At 40.2% G+C, this 19,585-nt stretch overlaps 1 protein-coding gene across 2 annotated transcripts in view; it reads right to left on the bottom strand.

Annotated features, from left to right (window-relative positions):
* The window catches only part of LOC149224944 (sphingoid long-chain bases kinase 1-like), a 381,298-nt gene that overhangs the window by 319,442 nt on the left and 42,271 nt on the right, over window positions 1-19,585 (bottom strand). Inside the window, exon 2 of one of the 2 annotated variants that reach the window (XM_089386350.1) lies at window positions 10,642-11,001. The exons of the other annotated variant lie outside the window; for it this stretch is intronic. Within the exon in view, the coding sequence (XP_089242476.1) occupies window positions 10,642-11,001 (360 nt within the window). The remainder of the gene's footprint in view (window positions 1-10,641; window positions 11,002-19,585) is intronic. 2 annotated transcript variants of the gene reach the window in all.

The raw sequence follows: 19,585 nt of genomic DNA, 5'->3' as shown, positions 1-19,585 counted from the left end.
GAACCTCATTGTATCATTTATCATCACAGAGGATTAGATTTCTTCTCTTGAAACGAAATCGGACCTACAATTGATGGACAAATTGGAGTATTCTTGATGCATTTTGACGTTTGGGTTATTGCTATCTTATCTTGGAGATTCATGTTTGCAAATGTGATGGATGGATGTACTCCTTTTGTCATGTAAGTGCTCTTTTACGAGAATTTTCTTATTCACATATGTCTAAGGTATGGAATGCTATGTCATGATTTACTTGTACCCTAAAAATTAATGTGAATTCATGAAACACTTGGAATCTTGATTCATTGCATATGTTATTCATCTTGACAAGAAGAACGAATGTTCCTAGGGTGGGTTTGTGCACCTTTTACCTTGAAACTCCATCAAATTTTGTAAAACGAAGTGTAAATTCCTCTTGTGACCTAACTAGTGCCTCTCTAGGCTAGCGAAGCTGCAAGGACTCCTTGGTAGAGCAAAAATCTCAAAATCAAATTTATCTTGACTCCATTCATCCCAATTGGCTAAGCACTGATCCTTGTCCTTGGTGATCACCCTAAAACTTCATCTTTACCTCCTTCCCAAAACTCTAATCCTAACCATAGATGGCCTAGCTAGGGCACCAAGAGAATTCCACTAGAGTCGTCTGCTTGAAGAGCGAGCTAGTGAGGAATTGCGTTCGGGTGTCCTCCACTAGCCCTCCAAATTTGAGGCCTGTCTTGGGGTTAGTTTGTGAAAAAAACCTAGCCCTAGCTCCAAAATTGGTTTGGTTTAGGTCTTCTTTGGTTAGTGGCATTTTGAAGGTCTACCTACTCAAAAACTCAATAGAAGTTAATTGTTCTTGTGAACTTCCCTTATCCTTGCTTAACCTAGACACTCTCCTAAGGATCTTTCAAACCCTAGGTCAAGCTTTGATCTTCCCAAGGCTCCTTTGTGGTCCCATCTCTTTGTTGTTCTTTAACTCACAAGGCCATTTGAGGAACCTTGTTCTTTAGAGAGTCTTAGGTCCAAGACATCCTTCATAAAAGAATATCCCTATTGCTTAGTGCTAGGTCTCCCTTCGAGCCTATCTTGGAGAGCCAATTACCTTGCTTTTGAAGCAAGAAAGCTAGTAGAGCCTCTCCCTTGAATGGGCTTTGGAAATCACATTGTACCTCATCATTGACTTATCCCTTCTAGTGATTTCCTTTATACTGGGGCTCCTCGTATCAGTGAAAGTTCGTAAAGAGCAGGAGACATCGATTGAGGTGATAGTGGGTCCTTGTCCCATTGTTGCCACTTGGTCTAATAGTAGTCCCTTTGGAAACCCTCCTAGAACCCCTGCTAGATTGTGTGGTAACAGTTTTCTTTTAGTTGCATCAACCTCCTAGTGCAAAGTTTCCAGGCCCTACCCAGGGATGTGGACATAAGAGTGCCAAATCCCAAAGAACCAATGGTCAGTTGCAGTTGAACCCGAAGAATGGAGGTGAGATAAGGGCTTATAATCTCAAATGGAAAGTGTTGAGTATGACATAGGGAAAGATGGAACTACACTATCTCAATTAGGGTTGCTCAAATAGTGCCCCTCCTATACCCATTGGGTCATCCAGGGAAGTCCCACTAGACTAGGGTCGAAGATTAACCCCGCATTTAAGGTGAGAGAACAAGATCATGGTCAAAGTCCATCATTCTTCTAGATCACCCCATAATCCATACCAAACACCCAAGAACAAACAAGCATAAGCACTCAATTGCAAAATGACCAAAGTACCTTTTGAATGGAAGCCCACCTTCATCCATGGGCTCATGCCAGATCGATGAGAAGCACCAGGTTGATGCAGGTGGCGGAGATATATGGCATATCATCAACTAATGGTGATTGTCAAGGGTTGCTAGCTGCATGGTTAACTGGTTGACTGTCAAGAATAAGAGAAAAGTTTTCTCCTAGGGGCTACCCATTTTGGTGGGTGACAAAGCCCATTTAAGGAGTCAATACTAATTTGGTGATTTGGAGTTCTAATATTTCCATACCCTTTTTTGAGCACTAAACAAATTATTTAGGGTTCAAAACTTTGTTAACATAATTCCCAACTCCTCAAGCTATTCTACTTGTCAAGAGCTTCGCAACAATACAAGCCCCTCAAATAGAGTTCGTGGCGAGTTATGCCTTCGGTAAGTTGTCCTATGCTTTGACCATCGCAACACCAAGTGGATGTCACATCATCTCCCACTACTCCTACATGTGGAGATAGTCAAGTGTGGACTTTCAAGAAGATTCTAGAGGATCCAAAACCCTAACCCTAATCAGAGATTGGGACATGCAAAAACCCTAACCCTAATCAAAGGGTGAGGCATGCAAAAACCTTAACCCTATGCATAACAGCAATGAGGAAATGTTAAAACCCTAGCCACTAAGCCCGGTGGGTTAGCTCAAGTAGTTGAGTCCTTTAAGCTTCATGTAGAAAGTCTTACGGTCAATTCCTCGGGTTTGTTGACTCTGTTGCATGCCTCACTCAATGTCCCTATCAAGTCAAATGTCACAATCAGTCAAAGGGTTTACATTGGGTACTGTTAACCATTTTGGGCACAAGTTTATTCCATTAAAAAAAATAACTTTTAAATATCACCAATGTCCACCCATCCCAAAATTGATGATAAGCCCAAATGACGTAGCTCAGCAGAGTATGGTGTAACTTGTAAGGATTACTTTGAAAGACAATTAATGTTTCTGGTGACCATAGCCACCTAGATGAATTGTATTTAATAAAATGTGCTATTTTTGACAGTGAAACAGATTTGAAGAAGGATGACTGTGATTGCATGAATGGATTCAACAAGACCCACATCTATGGATATTAGTGCCATGGAAGCATATGTTGGATGAGGAGGTAGAAGACGATGGTAACCAGGATGATCCTTTAACAGCAGAAATTTCTCTGAGCAAAGTCAATCTAGCAACTAATACTGAGAATCATGAATCAGTATTTGATTTTCTCAACTAGGCCTTTGCAGATCAGGAGGAACGTACCGCACCGGCTGGCTGAGAGGAGGATTCCTGGAAATCTTCATGCTGAAGAAACATGGACCTTTTCAAAACAGAGTACACTTTTGTTTCATATAAATATGTGGTGACCAGGCAGCAAACAAACCATTGCTATAACCAGTGTTTGTCCCTTCAGCATACAGCAGATTGGAAAAATTATCGCAGAAATTGAGGCACAACAATAAATCTATCTAAAGGAGGGCATTATGTCCCATATTTCTGGCAATCATTTATTGAATCTAAGCAGTAACACATGATGCTAAGAGGCTGATTTCAAGTGTAGAGATATAGCCTAATTTGAGAAGCGCTTTGGCTTAGGAAATTCCTCACCATTGAAAGAGGACATCAGAACTATTAGGGTGAGTGTGTTTCAGCACTGTGTGCCTAATAAGGAAGCCCGCATGAAGAATCTTTTAAGCATGTGCAGTGTCAAATGGAATGCCTGTGTGCTAGTATGATCAATGGACAAAGTACCAAATTGTTCAGAAATGGTTTCTCAATGAGATATCAAAGTATATGGATTGCTCTCATGTTTGACTTACGATGAGGTTGATGTCTTGAAAGAGATGTCCAGCACTTGAGGTCACTTTAAAAGGGCAAAGCTGCTGCTTTAGCACTATTCCTGAGTTGCTTAGGCATGCCAAAGCCACATCATTTTCAACTGACCTTATGGAGGATGGGTTCAACTTTTTTCAAGCCTCATAACGTTTCTGAGGTATGTCCGAGAGTATGGACAGAAGTTCAAGGTGCATTAATGTGAAATAATAGAGACGCAGTTGTATACATATACCTGTGTGTGCACTGGAATAAAATTGAAAGGGCTACCTACAATAGAGCTGGGGCCAATCTGTATGCATGATCAACATTAAAACAAGTTGCTGAGCCAACCTACAAGTGAAAACTAGGCCAACCTATGATGTTCTCAAATGCTAATATGGTTCTAATACCAATCTGCATATGAAGATTTGGAGGTTGAGATTGCACGATTTGCAAGGGTAATAAATCCTTGAAGGGTATTTGGATGAATGTACATGGAGCCGACAAGCATTGAAGCACCTTTGGAGGCTGGATGCTACAAGCGGAAGCCCACATTTAATGAAGGTGTCCCTCTTTTGGGGAATTTTGATGTAAAATTGTACATATCATTTGAAAAGCTCCTACTTTGTATTATTTTAGATTTCTTGTTTAGTGAAGATGGATTGTACCCCCTCCATAGGCTAAATGAGAGGTTTTGGCCTAAGAAATTAATATTTTAATATAAAGGAAGTTCAGCATCTCCTCTATAAATAGAGATGCACTTCCTCTCATTTTCTCATGATTGGAGGGGGGAGAAATCCTTTGGCAAGTCTGAAATTTCTGCCATTTTTAGCTTTTTATAAATTGGCTATGGATGGATGAGTTGAGCGACCTCGTGGAGAGGAATTGTTGATGTGGATTGCACTCTTTTCATGGATGGATATTGGTGAAGCTTGGATGAATGCATGATAATCAAAGTAAGTAAACTTTCTTTGTCTTGGTTATGTTTATGGATGATGGCATTTAAGTGTGGGCATGGTATTTTATTTTCATTATATCTCTTAGAGAAACCCTTCTTCCAAGTCTTTAGGAACGAGCAAGCGAGTTCATTACCTTATCTCATCTTTGTTGGAATTTCTAAGTTTAACCCGTTAGAAATTCTTCCTATACTATCTGATTTATTTCTTCCTACTTGTTCAATTACTTAACAAGTTATTTACCATGTAAACACTGAAAATAAATACAAGTATAGTATCAACACATACAGATCATCAACTGAAAGTAAACAAGCACACAAGTGACACCGTTGTTTTTGGACTAATGTCCCCGGAAAAACCCAATGCGGGAAAACCGGTGCAGCTATTCAGAGGGTTTTATTATTATGCAGTTTCAGAATACAACCTGGGTGCCAGAAATGGCTCACCCAACAGAGAATTCCCTCGGCAGTAGTACCTCTCAGTCAAAGACAAATACTCCGACTAAATCACCAAATGAACAATCCCACAGCAACAATGCAGCTTCTACTGCTCTACGTCACTCCAATAGGGACTGCGTCACCCTATCCGGCTCTCCAGCTCCTAGTCTGTCCCACGAAATCCTCTAGCGCTGCCTCTAGGCCTTGCATCAGCCTCTCTGGCCTCTGCGTCAGCTTCTGGAGCCTCTACGTCAACCCCTAGACCCTCTGTGTCTCACACACTAGCCTCTCTGGCTCTGCGCAGCTCCTGGCTGCCTCTGCGTGGCCTCTAGCTGGCTCTGCGTCAACCTCTCCTGGCTCTGCATTGATCCTCCTGGTACTAACTCTACCTCTCTGCTATGTATTCACTGCCCCTTAGCTGCAACTCAGATCACTCACTCGATTTCCTCAGCAAACCCTACCCTAGAAAATCGAATTCTTGATCTCTCTTGGTGTGTTCTCCAACTGACCCTCAAGCCTCCTCTTATACTTTTCTCGTTGGTCCATCAACGGCCGAGATTAAATCTCTAATCAACGGCTAAGATTAGATTTGTCTTGATCCATGACTTTTGGACCCTTCTAACCCAATTTTATATTAATACCCATTAATATTTTATTTTTCCTATGTTTAGACTTATGAACTCCATTAAAAATATTAATTATTTTAATATCTCCCAAACCGATTTAAATCTGCCCAAACCATTTATGGGTCTTGGAGATCTCATGCGCTTTAGCCTCTCCACTAATTTTCATGGCTAGAGCACATCCAATGCTACCCCAAATCAACACTCCCTCTTAGCGAGGACTGTGCTCTAGTAATACTCCACACTGAATATCACCCTGATTATCCAGCACCAGTCTCTGTGTTGATGCTAGGCCTCCCTGCCCAACATCCTCTATATTGTTGCGTCCTGTATTGCTGCCCATGGCCCTACCACTGCCACTATTGCATCCGTACAACAACTCCCTCTGCATCCGTGCTGCGGTTGGTCTATTCTCCCAACACTCATCTGCACTACATCCCCCTCTCCTCACGTTGCATCGTGTTGCCCATAGCACTGCCACTGCTAACTGCTGCACTGCAACCCAGTTATTGAGATGGAAGTAACTGATCCACCCAACTCTGACATCCTTGTTAGGCTAAAGACTCACTCGATGCTGAAGCTCCCTCTGCTGCTAACAAGTGCTCCCTATACTGACCTCTGCACTACTGCAACAACTCCATGCATCCCGCACCGTTGCACACCTCTCCATGCCATCCTGCACTGGAGCAACACTCCCGTGCTTCTCACACTGTTGCAGCCTAATGTCCCGAGACTCCTACACTGTAGCACTCTCTGTCGCTTCATCCGCATCCGTCTCTACCAACATTTTCCAATCCTGCTACTCCTCTTTGGGGCTCCCGTAGCAAGGTATAATCCAAGAGGTTGGGTACCTCAAGGATCCTGCCCCTCATCACCTGTAGTCCGTCAGACTACAGCTCGATGTCACCCCACTTCCTCTCAAGTGGTGCATGAGCACTCATGGCACAGTCGTCATCCTCCTCGACTTCTTTCTCCACCTTTGCTGGCGCTACCTTCGAGTCAGAAGCCTCTCCCTTACTCTTCTTCCTCGGACACTGGTTCACATAGTGACCCAGTTCCCCACAATGGAAGCACTTGACCTTGGAGAGGTCCTTCTTCTTTCTCTTCTCCTGCTTTCTTGCAGATGTGAGAGCCGCATCTTCTTCTTCCTCCTCCTTGATTCTGACCCCTTTTCCGCTACTCCCCGCCTTGGTCACCCGTCTGATCTCTTCTTGACGAAGAGCCGCCCACAGTTCCTCCCAATCTGGAAGGCTCGACCTGCCCAGTATGCTCTAGACAAATACCTCCCAATCCTCTAAGACTGCGTTCAATGCGGTCCTCACCATCAATTCCTGATCCGGTGTGGCCCCTATGGAAGTTAGCTGGTCACGGATCTCCTTCAATCCACCGAGGAAGACATCTATCTGCTCTCCCTTCTGCATCTGGTATAACTGCAGCTGATTTTCAAGTAACATCTTCCTCTGCACAGAAGTATCTTCCTCTGCACAGAAGTATGTTGGTACAATTTCTTCAGGGCATCCCACATCTCATTTTCCGTGTCCTTCTCGGCAATATGCGGCAGCACATGATCCTTGACCCCATCAAGAATGATGCACTTCGCCCTGGCCATTGCCTCCTCATACTTCTCATTTTCAGCTGGGTCAACTGGGATCGCTATTGTTTTCAAGGCGAAGTCCTTGATGCGATATTTGTCTAGAATGGACAAGATCCTGGCCTTCCAAACCACGAAGTTGGATGCTCTGTCCAACCTACCCTAATCTCTCAGTCCATTTACGGCCATTACACTGCTCTTCTTTCGACTCCTCCGAGTCTCTCTACTTCCCTCCTAGAAGTCCTCTGTTCGACTCCTGCTGAGTCTCTCAACTTCCCATCTAGAAGTTCTTAGTTCGACTCCCTCTGAGTCTCGATTTCCCTTCTGGAAATCCCTCCTCCTTGGTCTTGCCCCATTAGATACTGTTCTGACAACAGTTCCCCACCACCTTCGCTCCGCAAATTACCCGCAGCCTCCTATACCCCAGCAACTGAAGGATTGAACCACTTGGCTCTGCGCAATCCCGGCACTGGCAAATCAGCTCCCCTAGCCAACTGCGTCAGCCCTCCTGGCCTCTGCGTGGCTCTGTGTGAGCCTGATTCTGCCTCCCTTAGCCTCTGCACTGCCTTTTTATGGCCCAGAAGTATGCACTCCTTCCTCTGTCGCCTTCTCCACAGATCAGCGCTATCACTCAGGATAGTTGAATCTGTTGCTACTGTTCTGCTAGCAGATGCCTTCAGTTATCCTGTGATCTGCAACCACGCTCTGATACCATGTTGGAATTTCTAAGTTTAACCCGTTAGAAATTCTTCCTATACTATTTGATTTATTTCTTCCTACTTGTTCAATTACTTAACAAGTTATTTACCATGTAAATACTAAAAATAAATACAAGTACAGTATCAACACATACAGATCATCAACTGAAAGTAAACAAGCACACAAGTGACATTGTTCTTTTTGGACTAATGTCCCTGGAAAAACCCAATGCAGAAAAACCGGTGCAGCTATTCAGAGGGTTTTATTGTTATGCAGTTCCAAAATACAACCTGGGTGCCAGAAATGGCTCACCCAATAGAGAATGCCCTCGGTAGTAGTACCTCTCAGTCGGAGACAGATATTCTGGCTAAATCACTGGATGAACGATCCCACAGTGACAATGCAGCTTCTATTGCTTTGCATCACTCTGATAGGGACTGCGTCACCCTATCCAGCTCTCCAGCTCCCAGTCTGTCCCATGAAATCCTCCAGCGCTGCCTCTAGGCCCTGCGTCAGCCTCTCTGGCCTCTGCGTCAGCTTCTGGAGCCTCTGCGTCAGCCCCTAGACCCTCTGCATCTCACACGCTAGCCTCTTTGGCTCTACGCAACTCTTGGCTGCCTCTGCATGGCCTCTAGCTAGCTCTGCATCAACCTCTCCCGGCTTTGCGCTGATCCTCCTGGTACTAACTCTGTCTCTCTGCTATGTATTCACTGCCCCTCAGCTGCAATTCAGATCACTCACTCGATTTCCTCAGCAAACCCTACCCTAGAAAATCGAATTCTTGATCTCTCTTGGTGTGTTCTCCAATTGACCCTCAAGCCTTCTCTTATACTTTTCTCGTTGGTCCATCAACGACCAAGATTAAATCTCTAATCAATGGCTAAGATTAGATTTGGTTTGATCCATGACTTTTGGAACCTTCTAACCCAATTTTATATTAATACCCATTAATATTTTATTTTTCCTAAGTTTAGACTTGGGAACTCCATTAAAAATATTAATTATTTTAATATCTCCCAATCCGGTTAGAATCTGCCCAAACCATTTCTGCGTCTTGGAGATCTCATGTGCTTTAGCCTCTCCACCAATTTTCATGGCTAGAGCACATCTGATGCTACCCAAATCAACAATCTTTGAAGATTGACAAGCCTTGGACCAAATCTCTAGGGATAGTGAATGGACTTACTGTAGTCTTCAAATCTAGAACTACTCCAACCACCTTCAAGTGTTTTGCTCCTTAACCTCAGATGCCCTAAAAATCCATTGGCAAGCTAAGGTGCTGATCTTCTATCCTCCATCACTTATTTTCTTTTAAAATCCTTTAAATTGTTTTCCTAGGGTTCGTTCTTCAAAACCACATAGTAATTTCTTGAATGTGTATGTTTGGGGATCTCTCTTGAACTTATATTGGTTGACCTAACCCTTCCAATCATCCATTGGACGTTCTGAACTCAATCTTGGACCTTGAAATTACCTTCACAACCCTCGCAATCCTATCTTAGGGAGAACCCCCCTTCAGCAGAAGGATACCCAGCCAAAAATGAGATAAGGGTTGGTGAGGTGACAGTTGGCCCCCTCTTAATTACACAAGGTCTCGCATTTGAGCTTTAGGACTTTATCTCGACAAGTGTAGGATTTTGTTGTAGAAGGTACCATCCTTAGAATGTAGGGAAGTCTTTGGGGTTTCCCTACGAAGTTTCCTTGGAAAAAAACCCTAGCAACTGGGAGAGAAAGGGTTTCCATTCCATTTATAATGATTTTATGTTCCATAGTTTAGCAATGCATGGAAGTGTGACATCAGAGCAAAGCAAAGGAAGAAAAGCATTCTGTAGCAGCCTATCATAGGCCACAATATCTAGTTACTCCATAGAAGGCCCATCTTTTCTTGGTATTTTGCACTGTAAATCTGAGACCAAAAGATCAAGGCACAAGGCACAGTCCTTATTTCCTGCTGAATTTTCATCCTCACAAGTTTCTCTAGGGTACATCTTGTGTTCAACGTGTTAATGGTGTGCTCTTTTCACTAGTGCAGGTTTTTTTTCATATCTTCCCATTTAATCTTCAAGTTAAAGTGGAATGCTGCTAATCATATAATTTGATTATAAATAATCACTGAACATTAGAGTAGAATGTCACAGTATCTGTAGGCTGTTTTGAGAATCTGTCTTGTGGAATATGCACAGTAGTTTACACATCAGCTTGCTATCTAAAGAGATGTCCCTATTAAACCACTTCTGAGTCTTCCTCTCAACTTTGGCACTGTGACTTTGCATTTATTGCAAGGTGGGAGCCTACATTAAGGTAAGTAAGCCTCCTTTAATCGTTGTATTTCCCGTTTATAAATTTATAAATTTATTCTTTTTCTTACAATAATAATCATTCTTCTTTGAGACAAGGCTATCTTCCAATATAATAATGATGCAATTTACCATTCACTTGTTTATGTGAACTGTTTTATGTCAGGACATAACAATGTACTACGGTTAACAATAAAGGAAATCAAGATAATTTGTCTCAATATGATCCCAATTCGGTATGTTATCATATCAGTCGATTTCAATCATTGGTGGAAAGAAATTCATTTAGGGATATTTACTTTGAAAGGAAGAAACAAATACATGTAGCTTTAGCTGTAAAGACACACAAGTTTCTAACACCACCTTAAAAAAAGGGATTGAACAGAAAAGCGAAATCTAATATCTCACAAACATTAGGCAAATATCTATGAGATTTGAGCTGAACAAAAAGAATAATACAAGTCATGGAAAATAAAACCCACCTTAAATATTGGCTCAACTTCATTATAATATATCTTGCGTGCATGACCATGACCAGAATGAGGGTTGAGAATGATGAGAAAAGACTTTCTTGGCTTTAAATCTATCCCTGTATCTGAAACTGAGTCAACTGTACCACTCGTACTTCCTTTTATTCCAAAGAAACCTGGTACACAGTTGACATAGCATCCTTGTTTTGCCAAAGCATTTTTCCATTCTGCTAACTTTTCTCTATTTTGGGCCATAAAATTAAGACAGGAGTACCTTCGTCTGGGAAGACCAAATAAAGCTGGAACCCACCTTGTCTCAAATGTCATATAGCTATGAATTGTGAGTTGGATGCAGTCAAAAACACAAGCAACCTGTAGTTTAAGCTCCACATTTAGCATGCCACTGTTGCAATACTCACATTCTACAAAGAGAAAAACCTTAACACATAAACCATGAATTTTTAGCTAATTCGATGTTTAGAAGCAGTGGCACATATCAACTTAAATGATAAATACAAGCACATCACCCAAATGTTAAGCACAGTATACAACAGGTATGTACATGATTTCACTATAATTGTGTTTAGAATAACCCTTAGTTCTTTTCAACTGCTCCTTTCATCAGTTTTGGAGTTTTATGAAAAAATTGGTCCAAATATGGTTGTTTATCCTCTTTAAAGCCCTATTTCTCTCTTTTCTGTGTGATCTTTGGTTTTTCTCACTGTGCCCAAACAAACTAACTAATTTGCAAGCTGTATGGTCAAAAAAGCTGGCCTCAATACTGGGTTATGCCTCAATGTAATTAACCACAAAATAATAATTGAGTTTAGGTACAAGATAGCTTCATCAGGGCTTCAAAACTAAACAAAATTTGTGCCTATTTAGGATTACAGCAAGGTTCTACAGATACATTATTGCATGACCTACCCAGTACAGACCTGCTAAAGCCTAGGTATCTGAGTCAATGTTTTACAACTCGGACTCGGCCGAGGATCGACTCGGACTCGGTAATGACTCGGCCGGCTCGATTTCAATGACTCGGTCGTTGTAAAAAATACATTAAATATTTATTTTTTTTATAAAAAAACATAATTTTAAATATTTTAAACATAATTTTAAAGATTTTCATTCAAGTTTCCAAACACACAACATTATAATATACATGGAAGACAACATATGATCAAAGTAGGCTCATGAACCAATCCATTATATCAAAATGGTACGGTGTACCCAATGGCAATAGTAAATACATAGTCAACTGTAGTCTGTCATACATGATCAAAGACTCAAGAGTCAAAACAAAATACAAATAACCAAGGAGGCTAGTAGCTACTGCCAGAGGAGCCAAGATCATCTCGACCAATCTCTGGATCATCATCATCAGAGTCAGACAAGGGGCCCCATGGCTCCTCCTCATCATCATCGTCTCCAACTGCAACTGTAGAAGTGGTGCCAGTACCACTAGGCTGTGCAGCAGATGCATGCTGAGATAGAGTACAAATGCGGCTGCGCTTCTGTCGTGGCTGAGCAGAGGAAGCACCTACAACTGGAGTCCTACTAGCTGGCTGTGAGACTGAGGCTGGTGGATTGGGATCTGCATTCAACTGAACACGCTGCAGTGGATCTCCAACATCAATTTCATCAAGATCCTCATCAGGATCAAACTCTGGTAGACGACTCTCCACTACCCAATCTGATGTTGGATCAATGTCTTCCAACACAATGGGATCTAAATCAGGTCTTTTGTTCAGCAATTGGTTCCGTCTGAGCCGAAGGTTGTATTGGACAAAAACTAGATCATTCAACCGTTTTTGCTCCAAACGGTTTCTCTTCTTTGTGTGAATCCTCTCAAAGACAGACCAATTGCGCTCACACCCAGATGCACTGCAAGTTTGACTCAAAATACGAATTGCAAACCTTTGCAATTCAGGGCACTGGCCACCAAAGGCCTCCCACCATTGTGCTGCAAAAAACATAGGAGTGTAATGAATTATGAGTTAGATGAAGGCTGAAGCTCAACAAAATTACAAATTATATCTAACTTTCAAATTATAAATGATTTAACAAACTTTAATAAAAAAAGTAAAACCATTAAGAAATTGAAAATTGAAATTTTTGTTTACCTGGCTCATCTGCTTCTCTTGCAATCTTTGCTAGGTTCTTCCCAAAGGTACTTGTTGCATTGCTGAAGGATGTGACCTGCTGATGTATCAGCAGCTGATCAGACTCCGATGGGACCATGCGCTCAATGCAATCAACCAGTCCATCTCTGACCTCCCCCCTCAAAGCTCCTGACTCCTTAGCTTTATAATGATACCGTGGGTTCAAAAAATACCCAGTTGCATGTATAGGGCGATGGAGTTGATTGTTCCATCTTTCATCAATGATTGCCCAAATGGGCCCATACTTTGCCACTCTATCCTTGTATGCTGTCTTTATTTGCTCCTTTGCTTGATCCATAGCCTCATAAATGAAGCCCATAGCCAACCTTTCCCCATCCACCAACCGCAACACCTTAACTAGTGGCTCAGCAAGCTTCACAATCTCTGCTGCCTTTCTCCAAAAAGTTTCATCATGGACTTTCCTTTTCAATTCTCTGCCTTCTGGTTTGTTAGACCAACTGCTTTGATTCCATTCATCACTGGAAAACATCTTTTGCAAGTTTCTATGTTGGGAAAGCATAGATTGCAATGTCAAAAAATGTGTAGCAAATCTAGTGATGGCAGGCCTAATGATATCCTTGCCTCCAGTGTGTTTCCTCATGAGACTCAAAACCAGTGTATGATTGTAGATAAATTTTGTTATGCTTTTGGCATTATCTACAGTGTTTCTGACCCAATCTAATTTTCCAATATCCTCAAGCATGAGATCTATGCAATGTGCAGCGCATGGGGTCCAAAAGATGGTCTTGTGTTTTTCCTCTAACAGTCTACCAGCAAGAACATAGTTAGAGGCATTGTCTGTGATGATTTGAACAACATTAGCCACCCCCACACCCTCAATAACCTCATCCAATAGCTGAAACAACAAGTGGCCATCTTTTACCTTATCAGATGCATCAACTGATTTTAAAAACATGGTTCCCTGTGGGCAGAAGGCAAGAAAGTTTATGATGGTACGGTTTCTTTGATCAGTCCATCCATCTGACATGATGGTACACCCTGTTCTTGCCCATGATTCCTTGAAATCTTGCAAATACTCATTAATTGATTGAATTTCTTTCTGCAAATGAAACCCCCTTAGCTCTTGCATAGTAGGGCCTTTGAAGCCTTTTCCAGCAGCATGTATGGCCTCAAACATAGGCTCATAATATGGTGAACGAGCAGCATTAAAGGGGATATCAGCATCATACCACCATCTAGCTATGTAGTCACAAGCTGTCTCCCTCAATTCTTTCTTCCAATGGTCATCTAAAGTGGGCTGAGCAAGACCTTTACTAATACTAACTTTAGGACCATGTGCATCTGATGGAGAGGAGCCTGAGTGAGTGAAAAAACTTTCGATAGTCCCATCACCCTTCATTCTACCCTTTCCCTTATCTTGAACAGAAGCAAAAGAGGGAGGAACATAACGGAAAGGGTTTGATGCATCAGTTTGAGGGATAGAGGAAGAACCCTCAAACTCATAGTGGGGGTTGGCAGCCATCATTCTTTGTATCTCCCTCTTCCTCCCAATTTCAGCCTGTATCTCTTTTTGCCTAGTCTTTTCTTCTTTAAATTTTTCAAAGCTTTCCAACAAATTCTTTCTAATCTCCCCAATTTGATCAGATTGACATGCAGTAATATTGCCTTTAATCCCTGCCAAGTGTTGTTTCAGCCTATTAATCCCCCCAGGACCTTCCTTAATTTTCCTATGGCAAAACTTGCAACACATCTGATTATCAACCATTTCAACATATGCCCAAGCAGGATCTTTTGCTCTAGGTGCCATTTTTTGACTAGGAAAACAATCTGAAAATGAAAAAAAAAAAAAAAAAAAATTGATTCAATGTTCATTTATTTGACAAAAAACACTCTCTAAGCTTTCTTGATATGCAACTAAAATTTACTAAGCAAAAACAGATTTGTAAGGGTGGAAAAAAATACCTCCAGGCACAAACTGCCTCCTCAAGCTTGCTCCAAAAATCAGCTCCTCAATGCTGCTCCAAATGGCTGCCCAAGAAGCTCCTCACTCCAGCTACAATGCTCCTCCAAGACTCCTCACTGCTGCTCCAAAACAAGCTCAAGAACTGCTCACTAACTCTCAAAGAAGACTCACTCAAATGCATAAGACTGCTGTGAGTGAAATGAGAGCATTTGGCTGTCTTAAATAGAGTTTGGGAGGGGGAAATGGACCCCAAAAGCATTAAACAAATCACAATAACCCTTTAGAATCCACAAACCCTAACTAACTTTACCAAAAATCAGCAAAAAATTGATTTTTTTTTATTAAAAACGCTGCCCAGCCGTCCTTTCTATGACTCGGCCGAGTCAATACGGGACCCGGCCGGGTTGACCGAGTCAGCTATGACTCGGCCGAGTCATTGGCTGACTCGGCCGAGTCATAGCTGACTCGGTCAGCCGAACCGGGTCATGGGCCGGGTCAATAAACTGGGCATTGAAACGGATTGAAACGGCCGTTTCCGTTTCGGTTCGGCCGTTTCGTAAAACATTGATCTGAGTACAGGGTTACAACTAAGACTACATACAGAAAAATATATATCATTCATTCCATACAGGGAAATTGACCACATGCAGCTAACGGATGCATGGTTAATAAAAATCTGTCTTTGAACACTTCTTTGGGATTTAACCTAAAAATGTAAAATGCTCCCAATGAGAAATTACAAAAGCAATCTCTTAATAAATTGAGTTGCAGATTCTTAACCTTATCAAGTATAACCAAACTGTTTTGATTAATGTCAATGACAATTATTATAGCATAAGCAGTGAAAATGAAACATCCAACTAGAAAGCTCTTATGCAAACAATCTTCAGAAAGTTGCATAACAGCCCTTTCATACTGTGCTATTCTTCTTTGCTACAGGGCTGAAGGCTGTGTTTGTTTTATTGCCAAGTTTGTTCTAAAACTATCAGGTTCACAATTTCCATAAACCACCTCTTCTTTAATAATTCTACTTTTTCAGAAAGCTGCTTTCATTTTCCATTTTTTATTTACAGATTCATGTTTGTTTTCTACTGAGATTTTATGATCTTAAAGAATGGTATTACAGTTTTTTAGTTTGTGGGGTACCCGCAGCAAACAGCTGGGGACTGGTATAGCCTCCAGTTGAGTGGGGATGTCCCAGGAGTTTCAAATGTACCTGGGTATGTCCCATACCTGTTTGCGTGTATTTGACAGTTGCATAGGTCACACAAAAATTCTTGCAACTAAAGTGAGATTGAATAAAATGTGCCTTATACATATATATAATAAAGTGCCCTATTGACAGCACAAATTGCACACCCAGAAATGTGGGAAAAATCCTCAAGCCCACAAGGTGTGTTCTTTGTGGCAACGCTCAGAGAAGGGATGGTCACCTAATCCCAACTCTCTCCGTCTAGGCTCTCTCCTAGCTAAGCCAAGGGGGGTAGACCCTAAGGCAAATTCTAAAAGGAAATCTTGCTAAAGATAACAAGTTCTAGGAGACAGCGGAGGATGCATCATCTGCTCCGGGGAAAGAAATGCAATTGCTGACCGGCTCTCGAAAGAAGTGGCGGATCGTCCTCTAGGCGATTGGTTGATCGAGGAATTTTGTCCCACAGGGGCACACAGATTTTATCACAGACCATATATAGATGGACCACTTCAGTGAGGCAATGGCCTCAACCAGAAATTTTGATGAACATAATATTTTGTTTATACTCTTGTATATATATCAGTATATTACAGTATGATCTCATGTACAGCAACTACGCACTTTTATGATGGACACAGTACCTATCTCAGTATCCCTATGGGAACCTTATGTATTTAATTTTGTTTTTTGAACAGTGGCGACCAACCACAATACAGCATATGCCTATGGGCATCAACAGCATGTAATTTCTTATCAATAGAAATTATGAATTTTCTTAAAAAAAAAAAAACAAGTTCTAGGAGATTAAGATATCAATTAAAGCAATTAAACATTTACACTCGAATAACTGGAAATGAAATTGCTAGCAAGTACAAATAACTATGAGCATATAAACATCGATAATGCGAATAGATCCAATAAATTTAAGAAGATATCCTGCAAGGCAAATGGTAAGTAGACCAGTGCCAATAATATACTTGCCAGAAATATATGCTCAAAAACGAAATCATAATACTTGCAATGAAATATAACTTTCAAATTACAACAAGTTGCAAGAATGGGAAAGCTGCAGAACAAGTGTTAATGAAATTAGATAAAACTTTGAAATATGAGCAACTAAATAGAATTGACACGTGCAAGCAAATAAGACTTGTACTTGTAAATGGAATTGCTCAAATATGTTATAATGACATTAAAGGAAACTTAATATGAGCATGTAAATAAATTGGACATGTACAAGAATAAAAGTGAAATGTATGCAATTAAATTGAGATGTTCATAATAAACTTGTATGTATTGAGAAAGAGCTTAAATGACAATTAATTACATACAAGGTGAACCAAAGTTGTGGGTGAATGTGTGAAAAAGAGTGGTCTTGGTTAATATTTTTAATGCCTATTCTAAGGTTTTACTTCCCCTCAACTCCTTCAACTTGGTAAGGAGGTGGTTGCAAGAAGGATAGGATGAGGAAGCTAAGGCTTCATTAACAATACCCACCTAGTTCTTCAAGACAAACTGCATGCCTTCATTCCTACAAGGGACTTAGCCACGCAAGAGAACTATGAGGTCATGCGTTTTAAATTTCCTCAAAACACAAATCTAGAGAGATTGAATGATAGTTGAAGAAGCTTTCCTAAATGTCTATCGACCATGCTTATGCTTGGAGGTAAATTTTAGAGAAACAAAATTTGCAATATGTAAGAGATGCAAAATTAATACAAGTGCTCTAATGAAAGAATGTTTAAGAATTGATATTGTTGATTATAGCTCAATTACTTGTCACACTTGCATAAGATTATAAGATGTGGAAATTCAAACTAATTACACAATGAAGTAAACAATGAAATAAGTGATATACTAGCAATAAGATAAGTTATACCAGTAGTGAATAAATCAAATCTAAGCTAATAAATCAACTATGGAAATTAATGTACTTCAATGAACTAAATAGCTTAATGAAATATGTGAGTTAGAGATTAGATCTAATGATTAGATGATGAAATAAGCAAGTAACTAAATTAGCAAAGAAAATGAAAAGGTTAGTCACCAATCACCCAAAGATCCTCCTTCCAAATGAGGAGATCAGGATGCCAAGGGGAAATGCCCAAGCTCCCTCAAGAAGAAAATTTCTTTTGTTATTTAAAGAGAAACCCTCTTATAGAGAATTGAGGGTTTTAGATTTTGTGGAGCATTTACAACAAGGGTTTCAAAGAGAAAATCCCCTTCCTCAAAATACAAAAAAATAAGAAAACTATTTACAATGCTTTATTGCAAAATTAAAATGAAGGATTTCCTCAAGAGGAACTCGCTCCTCCTTTAATGGATCTCGCTCCAGCATTTGACATCCAAGCCCTTAAGAGAAAAAATGTGTAAGAGAGTGAGCGAAATGCTCTTTTAGTCTGTTGACCACACTTTGTCAACAGTCCAAGAAGCAGAGTACGAAGCGCCAGTGAAATTTTTTAAGGATCAATGTCATCATTCAACTTCTAGTTATATCATTGTAAACCCAATTTCTACAAAGTTTATTGTAAATGATGCTAGTATGACCATTGAGTCATGTAATTGCACCTAGGTAAGCCTATGATTTTTGTCAAAGGATTTCATCCTAGGAAGTTTTTTAACCTCCCCGAATTATGTGTGTTTGTAAACACGGATAATCAACAAAGTTTTTCTTCCAACTATAACCCCAAAGCTAGGGTGGAATTCATTGGCAAGGTCTTAGGTGAGTCCTAGTGTTTATCAAGTCTATGTAAAAGTGTGTTTAGGAATATTTTAGTGCATGGTTACTCATAATTAGACACCATGGCTAAATTATTTTATTATAAACACACTTGGTTTCATACTAGATCATATTGTGTCGCAAAATTGGGTAGTGTCTTGAGGGTCTATGTCTAAATGTGTATTTCCCCTTCTAAGGGTTGAATTAAAGTGTAGTATATTAATGTAAAAATATTTTAGTGCATGGTTACTCATAGTTAAACACCATGGCTAAAATATTTGAGGGTGGAAAAAAAATTGATCCCCTCTAGTCATTTAATTAATTTTTCTAGCAAAATAAAATAAAAATCCTAAGCCAAAAAAACTAATTAATTTTGAGTCAAAAAAAATTTGAAATCTCTCCAGTGGAAAATAATAAAAAATGCGTGGGTCAAAGAAAAATAAATTTTTGGAGGAACCCCACCTAGGGAAAAATGGATTTTTTAAGAAAATTTGACCCCTTGTACCTTGGTGGTTAAGTCAAAGTCAATTTTCTTAAGATACTTATCCAAAATACTAATTTTTGGATTAATAAAAAATGGTTTTTAAGAGAAATTCGAATTTTCCTCAAAAATAAAAAATTGACGGTGGAGATTAAAAGAATATCAAGTTATTTTCAATGGATGAGATTATTTTGAGGAGGATCAAGCCAACTAGCCTTTATTTTCACTTGGAGGGGTTTATTTCTCTCTTATTTTCTATATAAGGAAGCTACTAAGCTCCTCTCGTCATCTTTGAATCTAGGTAGTCTTGAAAATCATTTGTAACTAAGCGAAGCTCTGCTGGATATTTTTTGCAATTAATAAAAAGTCTTTGGGGTTCAATTCAAAGTGTATCTCATTTGCTAGCCTATGGTATGTGTTGGATGTTCATTTGATATGCTTTGAGCTATAATATTGTTGATTATTTTTCAATTGTTGC

Source organism: Pinus tabuliformis, chromosome Q, assembly GCF_031772625.1.
Source record: "Pinus tabuliformis cultivar Carrire ecotype Pingquan chromosome Q, CPIR1, whole genome shotgun sequence".
Taxonomy (NCBI): domain Eukaryota; kingdom Viridiplantae; phylum Streptophyta; class Pinopsida; order Pinales; family Pinaceae; genus Pinus; species Pinus tabuliformis.
The sequence above is the reverse complement of the archived record's forward strand: the minus strand, read 5'-3'. Positions and strand labels throughout refer to the sequence as shown.